Source organism: Coregonus clupeaformis, unplaced genomic scaffold (assembly GCF_020615455.1).
Source record: "Coregonus clupeaformis isolate EN_2021a unplaced genomic scaffold, ASM2061545v1 scaf0074, whole genome shotgun sequence".
Lineage (NCBI taxonomy): Eukaryota > Metazoa > Chordata > Actinopteri > Salmoniformes > Salmonidae > Coregonus > Coregonus clupeaformis.
Genome location: NW_025533529.1, coordinates 825881 through 838437, shown reverse-complemented (window position 1 = coordinate 838437; position 12557 = coordinate 825881). Strand labels below are relative to the sequence as shown.

Genomic DNA, 12557 nt, shown 5'->3' with positions numbered 1-12557 from the left:
CCAAATTCATTAGGGCATGTGGTAGCACTCCAGAGTGGCATTAGTTAGACTTAGTCGTGCCACACATTGTGAGTGGCACTTATGACCAATTTGTGACTTCAATCTGTGTCCAGACAGTGCCTTGTATTGCCCAGACTTCCTTAGTAAACATCTGATGTTAATACAAAGTTCTGTATGGTTATTCTAACAGTTAAAAGCTAATGGTGTGTGTTGGATCTGGCCAAGCAGCAGGAGAGGAAGATGCTAATGTCCATATTGACTGACAAGAAAAGTCAAGAGCAAACCTTCCCTACATGTGTAATTTCACCTATCCTTTCAATCCCTTAAAAAGTGCCAGTACAGCATACCATGATGCCTGTCCTCAAATTGTCTTCACATTATTTAATCCAGCCGCCTGGAGCAATATCCATCAGATCTAGTTTTAATTGAACCCTGGTAGACGAAGGCTCCTTACTGTAAGTACAGCAGGTTGTTATTTTAACAGCTTAGTCTCAAGGTCCTCCCAGTCTGATAGAAGCTGGGCTTTTTGTTCTGTTAAAATTAATATACAGACGTGTCCTGGTGGGAGTAAAGCGAGACAGGGCATATAGGGAATGTGTGAGTTTGTCCTCTGGCTTCATAATGTGGAAGGACATGCTTTGGTGTGTGTTGGAGTGGGAGACAGTCTCCATTTCCAAGTTTGTTTACCTCTCTCCTCTTGCTAGGCTATGTGTTGAGCATACCAATTGAACGTCGTTGCGGTGTCACATTTCTCAGTCTTTCAGCGACACACAAAGATGGAAACACATTCTCACTCATACCTTGTCTTTCTCACACACACACACACACACACACACACACACACACACAATGCCAAGCCGTCCTCAAGGGTGAGAGTTTCTCTCCGCCTCATAGCCGGCAGTCCTCTCCACCACAACGCTCCCTTCAATGCGCAAGACTGCTGCAGTCAGAAAAGAGAGAGAGAGAGAGAGTGGAATGAAAAGACAGGTGGAAAAAGAGAACATTTTCACGCTCATTCTATTTTTAGACTTGCTCCATTTCGACACTCAGGATAAGATCTAAAGGCGTATACACGGTAATCGTCTCGACAGAAATGGGTACAGGAAGAAAGAAAAAATCACAACTCAAACAAATGTTGGAAAATGGTGTGGAAATTAAAGCTCTGCAACCAAACTATTACATTTCCCTGTTCAATACAGTCTCCCAGGCTGGAGTTCTAACCCTCCCCATTCAAATGGATTGAAATAAGTCTCATGTTTGTATCTCCGTTGTGGACTTAATTGTACACGGCTACTAATTGCCTATTAGCTGAGTATTTTCTGCACAGGTCTCTGTTGTATCGTTACTCCCCTTCTCTTTTAAAAGTGTAGTATATTATTTATTTTTACTACACTAGTGTGTTCATTTGAGTATTGCTTCACTAATTGAGGAGTGTGTTTTACACCAATAGACAGCAATATCTTCTGTGTATAAGTGTCCCAGAGGATACAGTGTCCATCGTCATCCTCTAGTCCAGGGGTGTCAAACATACAGCCCAATCCGGCCCACGGGTGGTTTGAGGAAAACATTAAATAAACAAATAAAATACGATTAAAATAAAACAATTGTGTGGGAAAACAAACTCAATATACTTTAAAATGACTAAACCCAAATCGAAACTGTAGAAATGATAATGGACCTACATTCATACAGTTTCTTGGCTGTGTCCAGCTCGCTAAAAAACACCAAAATGAAAGCTAGACAGTCGGGGAGCATAAAAAATAGAGGACTCTTTTTAGCAAATTTTGAAGGCGAGGAAATATAACCAATTTCAGTGTGGCCCTCCGGACCTCGGTGAAGACCGAATGCGGCCCCCGGGGCAAAAAGAGTTTGACAACCCTGCTCTAGTCAATTTTCAGCTCTGATTATTTATGTTGTAGCGTCTTTCGAGGAGTACCTACCCCTGTTGTTTTGTCCGTCCCTGTCTGTGTTCCTGTCCATGTGTGTGTGAACAGTATCCATCGATTAACGCAGGGTGTGTTTGTGCTGTCCCTAACAGCATCTCTCCCTCTCTCCTCTGTGTTGTAGTGGTCAGCAGGCCTTCCTCCTGGAGAATGTTCCGTGTAACAACGCCAGCTGTAAGGATGTGGGCCGCATGTTCCGTGTCCACTGGGACCAGTCTGACCTGGGGGCCATCTCCGGGGCCGCCGTCGCCACCTTCTTCGACATCTATGAGGATGTGAGCACAACCCTCTATCCCCTTCTATTCCTCTCTCCTCTCAACCTCTCCTCCTCTCTCTCGCTGTCTTTCTCTCTAATTAGCCCAGGCTCCCCTCTTCACGCCTTGACACTGTAACACAACCAAAGGCTCTGCTGATTAAAGGAAGATCACTGGTGACCTCGGGCTCTCGCGTCTCATCATTAACCAATTAACCATCAGCAGAGTTGTTACTACCCCAGCTGTGAATGGGAGACTGGCAGACCGGCTGCTCTCAGTCACTTTAGGATTGCCGTTTTTCTATCTGTCTTGTGGTCTAGATCCCACCAGCAGCTCTGTTTACTGCTGTGGATAGGGCAGGTTTGGTCACCCTGACAGTCATCCAAGTTTGTCATGTAGTCTCATTTATATCATCGCAGAGCAGGGTTTAGTGGGATTTTGTTTCAATTTGTATGACAACCCCCACAAATTCAAAGTTTGAATGGCACAGAAATCCATTGGGAGTGTTTTCATTATGTCTGTAAGAATTGGCTCTTTTCAATGTGTCTTCCAGTATGGTTAGTCTTGTTAATTGTCCTGTTTGTGGGTGGCACTGGATCCTCTTTTGTCAACAGTCTCCCTGAGAGGCTTCAGCGGCGGTAGCTACATGAGGCTGTAAATGGTGCGCTCATGAGGCACTGTCTCCCACGCTGGCAAGCAGATTATGGCAGCATCTCTCTCTCCTAATCCCACTCTGGGCCGACGGAAGGGTGTGCCAAGACGAGCATGTCACTGCGGGGCACCATTAGCGCAGGATGCCAGCCCGGCTCTGGCACAGTGAAGCAACAGGGCCTGACAGACAGAGCACGGTCATTGTCCCCCTAGTAGGAGCCCAATCAGCTCACAGCACAGCCCCCCTCTGAGATGAGATGTGGGCAGTCGAGAGGTGTAGATAAGACGGGTTGGGCCCATCAGCTCTTCAGGAGATTTGGAGAGTGGGCTCTGCTGTATCTCAAATCTGGTTGTCTTTTTTAATCTTTAAACGGACACGTAGCTTTCATCCTGACCAAGATTCACCATCTGGGACAGCTTACGTCTTATTTAGTCAAAGTTTTCCTCCACTCCTTCCTCCCGTCCTTCTTCCTGAGAGCTCTATCTCGATCTGACTTAACCCCATCACTTCCTGCCTCCCGGTATCCCTCTCTTTCATTACCGCATCCAAGATGGCCTTGCCTACTTAGAGATTACATAATCTATGTGTTTGTTTTGGCTGTGTGATTTATTTATGATATGTATTCTAGTGCAATATGCCCTGTCTCCTCGTTTCAGTGGAGGGAGTAGTTATCCATCTCTATATCTATATTCCACTCCTGTCTCTGGGAGTTGGCTCATTTTCTCTGTAATTCCCTGACAGAGAGTGGGAGAGGAGTGCAGATAACTGCTGTAATGGAGGATCTGTTCTCTGTCCATAACGGGGATGAAGTGGTACATCAGAAGAGACCGTCAAAGAAAGCTTTGACTCCATTTCCTTTTGTCTGTGATGTATTACCATTTCTCATTTGCAGGGAATATTAGATATGATCGTGCTCAGCAAAGAAGAGGGGAAAGAGGGCTTCGTCATCCACGCTTTGAAGAACAACTTTGAAGCCGACGCGTACTTTGTCAAAGTGATTGGTGAGTTGGAACTTTCTCCCGCGTCTTCTTTCACCTTCTGCAGTTAGCGTGTGTGTGTGCATGAGTCCATGTTTGTGAACATCCACTTTTGTATGCATGCATTGTATTCCTTTTCTGTGTACATGGCTTTGTTTCTCTCCAGTTATGTTTAGACTTGTGACAGTATGTTTGAGAACTGTTTGAAAACTTTTCATAAAAGTATTTTTTATGCACTCCTCTCAGCATTAGGCTGAAGAAGAGCACAGGATGTTTTTATATCGGACTGTTTTCAGGATATCACAAGAACATCCTCATTCCCTGAGACTAGAGTCATCAGCGGTGTATACGCGCTGAGGACTGCAGGCTACATCCCTATTAGTTTGCGTTAGACAACAGCACACGCATCAATACAAAACACGAATGACTGCAGGGCATGCATCTCCCAGCATCCTTTGGGTGTTTTAACTGAACTCCTCACCTCATTCCTCTGTGTGGCTCCCCTCCCCAGCATATAAGAAACAGTAGCAGTGTGGCTGTAGTGATGGCTGACATTTTGATAAATGTCCACTAAAAAGCTAATTTTATGCCATTTAATCCTGGCTGCTGGGTTTTAATTGACGGAGAAGCAGCATGTTATTTTATTTTCCTTAATTCTGTCGTCCCCTCTCTCCCTCACAGCCCCACTGGTGGGCTGCTTTAGTTTTTGATCTATGACTGCTCCTCTGCCTACAACATCAGGCCCAGACACGGAGACACTCCCACATTTGCACACACACAAACTTTCACATATACACTCCCTCGTCTCACACGACTGACCCAGTAGGATTTTTCCACTTCTCTTTTCTGACCTGTTTGTTGTTTCTATTCAGTAAAGCAGTGATAGATCAGGAGTGTGCTGAAGTTGTCAAGTGGCTGGAGATGAAGGAAGCACTCTGGTAATTAACTATGAATCTCAAACTACTCCCAGGCTGCCTGTACCCTCTTGCGCCTGCTGTGGCGTACAGTTCATGTCAAGTAGCACGCTGCGTGTGCGTGCTTGCGTACCTCTGAAGACGCACACTGTGAACCCAGAGAGATGAGCTCCGTCCTCCTATTACTCAAACATATTCCTCCTATCTGCAAGAGCGCTCGGAGCAGCATGGATATCCTCCCATTAAAACCCAGTCTTGGTGTCACACGCTAACACACTGGTGGGCATGCAGAACGAACTCTGCTGTCTCGCAGTTCAGCTGTGACTGTTTGAAACACGAGCAGCATCTTCCTTCCCTCCAGCCCTCAGCAGGAAGAAAGCCTGTGAACATAGTAATGGTGGAGGTGTTTAGAAGGATTATGGGTAGGTAAGCTGTGTTTGTGTGTAGAGAGAAGATTGGCTGGGGTGTTGTTGTGGTGAACAGAGGGATGGTGTCAGGGGTTAGAGAGGGAGGGAGGGAATGGGAACAGATGAGGGATTTCAGGTTGGGATTGATTGACAGACTTGTCAGTGTTGGACATTGAAGAAGGTGGACATTGATGGAGGAACAGCAGGTGATTCATCTGGCCCTAATGGAAGAACAGTAAGGACAACAGTCTCCGGGGTTCTACCAACATGCAATCAATAATGGATGGGGTGTTGTTGCTGCCAGTCACACCCGAGCAACCCCACCCTCCTCCCCTTGTTGGTGTGTTGTACGTCAGGCGGTGGCGGTCCCCCTGGTGACGGGCTGTTTTCCGCCGGCATCAGATCCCCTGAGCTCTTATGGAGCGGACTCGCTGTGGTATTGACTTTAAGTCTGGGTCACTCACAGGATGAAATGGTAAGATATGGCCCACGGTGGGACCCAGAGACGCAGCTAATTGCTGCATTCAGCGCCCAGCCTACGCCCAGGATTGATATTTTTAAACTCATCCTCAAACGGCGCCCGCCTCTGGTTCCTGAGGCTCCGGTGCTATTATGGTTAACGGGCCGGTGCTCTGCTGCTCACTGCAGAGTCCGACTGATATGCCATGCTTTTGACTCCATTGCACCGATGACGCTCTTTTATTTGCCTATAACAGGGGTATTCAACCGGGGGTCTGCTGAGGTACTGCAGGGGATCCGCGAAAATATATATTTGTACTTTATTTCATAGTTTTTATGAATATCGCTAGCAACAACATAATTAACAAATGTTTTATTACATTCCTACAGTAGAGAAGAGGATAATATTTTATTTCTAATGATGTCAACTTCATTTCTCAACTCGTAATATTGAGCAAATTACACTCATTTGAGCCAATTACACTCACTGGATTATCTGACATAGGCTTTGAAAAAGCACCGGTGAATAGGCTACCAGTGCCGCTGGCTGCTGGTAAGCTTTCTTGACATGGACATACATGTTTGCCAACATATGGCTAACCTTTGTTTAACCAGATAAATAACTGCTCTTAGTGAAGATGTGTTTGGAGTTACCTTTCTGCTCTTCCAATTACAATGTGGGGAGGTCAAAATAATGAAAAACTATCTACCAAATCTATTCATTTTAAAATGTTGATTACTTCTCCTTTGCAATTATCATTCACCTGATGACAAGACATTAAACTTTTTGGGGGGGCTAACGTATGATGGGGGTACCTGGGTTGCTGGTTTTCCTGGGAGGGGGTCCCTGGGCAAGAAAAGGTTGATGACTCCTGGCCTATAAAACTGGCTCTAATTACTGTCTCATTGAGGCCAGTGTTAACTCAAACTGGCCCTTCAATTAGGATAATTAATCAGGTAGCTGAGATGGATCAGGTCACTGGGCGTCGCACAGGGGCCAAGGGAAGATGATACCCAGCCGTTAGGGGAGACCAGGAACCGTCTATCTCAGAAAGTCAAAGATGTGTAATTACTCTGTTTTTACTGAAGAATTAGGTAGTGTGACACTGGTCCTACAATGTTACAAGTGTTTACTTCAGTGAACTAGCCTAGTTCAGCAGTCAAATCCCCATGATGCAGGTCTATATATGTGTGTGTGTGTGAGTGACAGACAGACATAACTATGTGAGCTGATTACGTTCTCCTCCTCTCTAGTTAGGATGCAGATTCGCTACATTGAGGAACATCTGCAGGCTTTGTTCAGTCCAGTACACATCCTCCTTTCCCTTTCTCTCTCCGCCTCTGCCAAGCTGTCAGTCAGGAAGTAACCGCCCTCACTCACATTTCAATTCAGCTCAACAGATGAGGGAGCTTTCAGAGACATTGCTCTCCACTCTCTTTTGGAATTTGAAGATATGAGTCCATATTTCTGGAGGTTTTTCTGCTGGTTTATTGGTTGTTTCTGCATTTGGTGTGTAATATTGAGTGGTGAATTAAAGTATACAGAATGAAACTCACATAGGACGCACACCAAGGATATAGGATAGAACTATCGATTATTGTATTTCCTCTCTCCAGTTTTACAATAGCCCTCAATCTGACACAACTTTTTCAACCATTTTGCAGAAGGAGACTTTTCTCCCATGTCCAGTAGTCATCCATTCATTTTGGTCTTAAAGGTCTTCTGACTACTCCACCACCCTCATATATAATGCATCTCTGGGAGTACAGATGGAATATTTCATTTCACATCTGCAGCCTGCAGATGATTGACAGCTAAAGCTCGTCCTTCAAATAAGCCTCAAACAAAGGTAGTTGAATGATGTCAGAGCAGCGGGCGGGGTATGACTATGACTTACCATTAGATCAGTCTGACATGACAGATAACTAGACTTCAAAACCGTCTGGGTGCGTGCGTGCGTGCGTGCGTGCGTGCGTGCGTGCGTGCTTTATGATTGTGTGTGTGTGGCGGCAGGTAGCCTAGCAGTTAAGTGCGTTGGGCCAGAAACTGAAAGGTCGCTGATTCAAATCCCCGTGCCGACTAGATAAAAAATCTGCCAATGTGCCCTTGAGCAAGGTACTTAACATTAATTGCTCCTGTAAATCGCTCTGGAGAAGAGAGTCTGCTAAATGACTAAAATGTCATTGTAATTGTGTGTCACTCCCTGTCTGGCAGACGTGAAGCCTATGGTCAACGCCGGCCCAGATTAGGCCTGAGGAAAAAGAAAGCAACATCTCGGAGTGCTCAGCTGTCAGTGTAAGACTGCTCATTGATTGCATTTGTAGCTGCTGGCGTGATGTGGTGACATGACATGTGGCTTCCCCCTGTCAAGAGGCAGCCAGCCCACAGCTTGGAATGGCTCTTCTTTTCTTGTGACGTTGGCTTGGTTTCCATGGTTCCCTATGGTTTTTATCTCTTTTTATGATGATGATGATGATGATGATATGGAGGCGATTTAAATGTGGGAGCCGTCAGACAGCGTCTCCAGGGTAGGATCTGGAGGGACTGGACTGGACTGGTAGAGGATTTGAACATGCTTTGACCGTAGTTAGGCCTGGGAAGGCAGTTGTCAACCCAGTTCAGCTATAGGCTCCCATGCATGTACACTACAGTACCCTGCTGTACTGTTAGCTCCACTCTACAGTCCTGGAACAGAGTCTCATTCAGAGCACATCAGCAGCACCATGCAGCCCTGAATTATGGTACTGTCTGATTTCAGGTCAAACTGATGCAGCCAAGAACAGAGAGAGGGCATCTCCCACAGCTCTCATTAGGATGTCAGAGATGGCTCAGACATCTGGCCTCACCTGTGTGTGTGTGTGTGTGTGTGTGTGTGTGTGTGTGTGTGTGTGTGTGTGTGTGTGTGTGTGTGTGTGTGTGTGTGTGTGTGTGTGTGTGTGTGTGTGTGTGTGTGTGTGTGTGTGTGTGTGTGTGTGTGTGTGTGTGCGTGCGCGTGCGTGTGCGCCCGTATTATGTTATTTCCTCCAAGCCATGCTGGTGTGCTGCTCAATGAGGCGGAACGATGAACCGGACACTCAGTCCCTTATCAACCCATCTGTCTGATATGTGTGCTCTGTCTACAGCCCATGCACCGCCCTGGCGGCAAAGTACATGCCACCTCCTAAAACATTACAGCATGATCGCAGTATGACATAAATCCTAACACCACAAGAAATCCCACCTAACTCGTGGCGACAGCCAGCAACTGAGATAGCTAAGTTCTCATTCTGCTGCATGGTCTCTCGCATGCATAGACATTAAAGGAACAAACCCCAAAGCCGTCTCGCCAAATGCCTCAGTGAATGTCTATTGGCTATTCTGTAAAGCCCTCATGAAGATGTCATAGTGTGCAGTGGATTAACAAAAGTCTGCATTATCTCTACTATAGGCTATATGAAGCTCTTGCACTAAGCCCTGGCATTAAAGAAGCACATTGTTAGCTGAATCCACAAAAAAAAAAAGTTTTTTAAAAAGGCTCCTAAAGTTTGTAATTTCCACGGAAAATGTATCAACCCCTACAAAAATGTCCATTAATTATAATCCACATAATAATTCACATTTCCTGTTGCTGTAGGATAGGATTATTTTCCTGCTGTAGCAAACTGGATCAAATTAAGATCCTACATCTGTACACACAAAGAACACACACACACACACACACACACACACACACACTAGTAGACAGGCCCAGACATACACAGGCAGAATACACTGACAGTCCATTTCATCCTCCACCTCAGTGGACAAGTCCTGCTGGGGAGCTGCTGTCAGCATTGAAATCACCCTTGTCGCAGCTCCCTCTGACAAATAGCTCTATCCAACAGAGTAGAGGCAGCAGACCAGCATCTGTGTGCACAGTTGTGGATTTCTGGATAAACCCTGAATACTTACTGTGTTATTGGTCCCAGGTCCATATGTGACCCTTACTTGGTACGTGTTGCATACGAGTTTAATGAATGACAACAGAAGAGAAAAAGCGAGAGCTATAAATAGACTGGGTTCTTAGAAGGCAGGGGGGTTGCTCTGTGAGAGTCAGAGAGGGAGAGTTGTCTATCCAAGCACACAGAGAAGCATCCTCATCCTGAAGCAGTAGTAGCAGGGCCAGTGAGTCGTGAAGGACAGCGGCGAGGCACAGTCACTGACTCTCCCCGTCTGTCTCTCTCCCTGAGCCACGCATCACTGCCTGCGTCAGGCACTTTATGGAGTCTCTATGTCAGCACCATTGATTGGATTTACCCATTCTACTAACCAATTTACGACACGACACGACACGCTCACAGTCCCCATAGTCCTTTAAACAAGCCAGAGAAGGTGTTGCACTAGCTGCTGTTCATAATGGCTCCACTAGTGACTTGGATCACGTCTTTGTTATGATCCCTTGGAAAGAGAAGGGTTTCTAATCCAACCTCAACGCCATGGGTCAGTGTGGATTGGAATTAACTTGGCGCTCTGGGAACTTGGTGAGAATAGTAATACAAGTTAAGTTGTTTGTATTTTTTCCAGAAATCGAAATGAATTTAGAGAAGGTAGCTTTAGCTATATGAGATTAGTTCAACCCTAGCAGAGACTGGGTCAGTGTCAAGCATGGTGTTCAATGAGCAAACAGAAACACCCTTCTGTGTTTAAAGGCACAACATTTTATGATCTATTGATCTGCTCTGTCCTCTGCACACTGTGGACAGGTGTTAGACCTGATCCCAGGGCCCGGTTTCCCAAAAGCATCTTAAGGCTAAGTTCATCGTTAAAACAATTGAGCTCAATGGTTCTAACAATGAACTTAGCCTTAAGATGCTTTTGGGAAACCGGGCCCAGGTCAGTGTTTGATCAGATAGATATCTGCATTCTCATGTCTTGATTAGGGCTGTAACCGATGAAATCAGCAGCAGCACATGTACCTTTCAACATGGGCAGTATCGATCCCATCGACCACAGAGGTATAACCCCCGAACTCAACGAATGGCTCCACGTGGAGTTCAAAGGGCCTCATCTCATTCCAATGTCAGACACGTCCTTCAGTTCCATACAGTAGGCTACACAGTGACGGTCGGTCTCTCTGAGACTAGGCCTAGTAGCTCTAAAGAGGAAGGACATTAATGTGTTTACTTTGAATGGGGTTGTTTGTTTATCTGCATTAAGGAGTGCAGTCAGTCAGTGTGCAGCAGTACACAGGATGCATGATGGGAGATCTTAATTAAAGCAGTATTCAGCAGCTCAACTTCAATGTGCAAATCACCAGCGCCAGCCAATTAGTATGCTAATATATTAATTCCTCTCATTGCTGATTAAGAATTCAGGATTTGGTTCTTGCTGCTCCATAGCCACACACATACTCATATACTTCCCCTGCAGCTTATTAGTGAGCACATTTATTTTCTGTGTTCATTTTACTTCCAATTACTTTTCATTTTTTTCTCTCTCGCACTTATTTCCTCAGTTTATTTACAGTGCAATGAGTGCATTTGTTTAGCTTCCCCATTAATAAGCATCCACAGTAAAACAATATAAGCACTGCAGGTCTATCTTAAGTATACCAAGTCTGGGTTTTCCAACAGGGATGACGTCATTAACCATACAGTATCTAACTCATTTAGCCGTTTTGTTAGTCACAGACAACTCCCACACTGTTTGGGATTGTGTAGGACAAATAAAGTCCCTGTTGCTAGCTAATCGATCTTCCTTTTCTCTTCCTCAGTGCTCAGTGGACTCTGTTCTAACGACTGCCCGGGAAACGTCAAGGTAAGACTAGTGTCTCTGTGTATGTGTGTGCATTATAACACAATGAAAAAGATAGCCAAAGAGATACAGTGGAGGTATTGAAATTGAAAGATACAATTTATAGAACTATTTTGAGAAAGTGAAAAGGCTTATCTTGTAACTGGTCATTCTGGCCATCTTGGTCCTGTAAGAGCATCTGCTAAATGACTGAAATGTAAATGTAAAATGTGATAGTGCCTCATCCCCAGAGCTAGTGACAGACAGGCTTGGTGCTGGTCCTGTCGTAGTGTTTGTGTTTGGGTTGTTTGCCTCTCCACTGTGTGTCCGCTCACACTCACCCCCCATTGCCTGACTCAGCCGGGTGATTGATCGAGCCCATGTCTGGAGCTTTGAGCTGTTTTCACTGCTCTCCTCCTCCTTAAGTCCCTCACATCTATCACTCTAACCATCTTCTGTCTGTCTGTCTGTCTTCCCACCTATTGTCTTGTCCTCTATCACTATCCACCTCCTTTCCCTTTAGTTACCACAGAACTTTTGTTCAATTTCCAATCCCAGTACAGTACAACTGTTCAGTCTGATGAATCTACAGACCATGTATAGTACAGTACTGTGTGGGAGGGTCTGTCTGTGTGGGAGCCTAACTGCACACTCTAATAGGCTGCCATAGCTTTTCATTAGGCTGTTAAAACAGAGCCTAGGCAGACAGAAAGCTCTCTTCATTAGGTGTCATCGGCCCATAATGAAGAGAGAATACAGCCTCCATATGACCACTCAGTCATTTCCCGCTCCGCAGAGCCCCACCCTGCGGCATGCTGAGAGAATCGTCTCCCCACAGTACTGGTGATGGGTGAAAAAATTGATAGTTACATTTTGGGATATTATTTTTGACGATGTATGGTTTTGACAATATCGCAATATTATTTTTGCGCTAGTTGGCTGTACTTGAACCAGAACTCCAGTATGTTTCCTTCTTAGCTTGTTCTCCATGTTCTTTTTAAATAGGGAGCCAATTTGTTTTCAGCACTTTTATTTCCATGACTGATCAAAACTTGTTTTCTCCAGCAGACATATGGTGAACATATGTTTGAACATCCAATAGCAAAAAGATCACATTATCGAATCGCAATATATATAGAATTGTGAGAATCGTGAGAATCGCAATACATGCGCTGAGTGTACAAAACATTAGGAACACC

The 12557-nt window shown here is 45.2% G+C and overlaps 1 protein-coding gene across 1 annotated transcript in view; it reads left to right on the top strand.

The window, feature by feature from the left end:
* Window positions 1-12557, top strand: part of LOC121548327 (T-cell immunomodulatory protein) — a gene marked incomplete at its 5' end in the record, with an annotated part of 85923 nt that overhangs the window by 46931 nt on the left and 26435 nt on the right. Inside the window, 3 exons of the mRNA XM_045213039.1 lie at window positions 2068-2218; window positions 3742-3850; window positions 11339-11382. Coding sequence (XP_045068974.1) covers window positions 2068-2218; window positions 3742-3850; window positions 11339-11382 — 304 coding nt within the window. The remainder of the gene's footprint in view (window positions 1-2067; window positions 2219-3741; window positions 3851-11338; window positions 11383-12557) is intronic.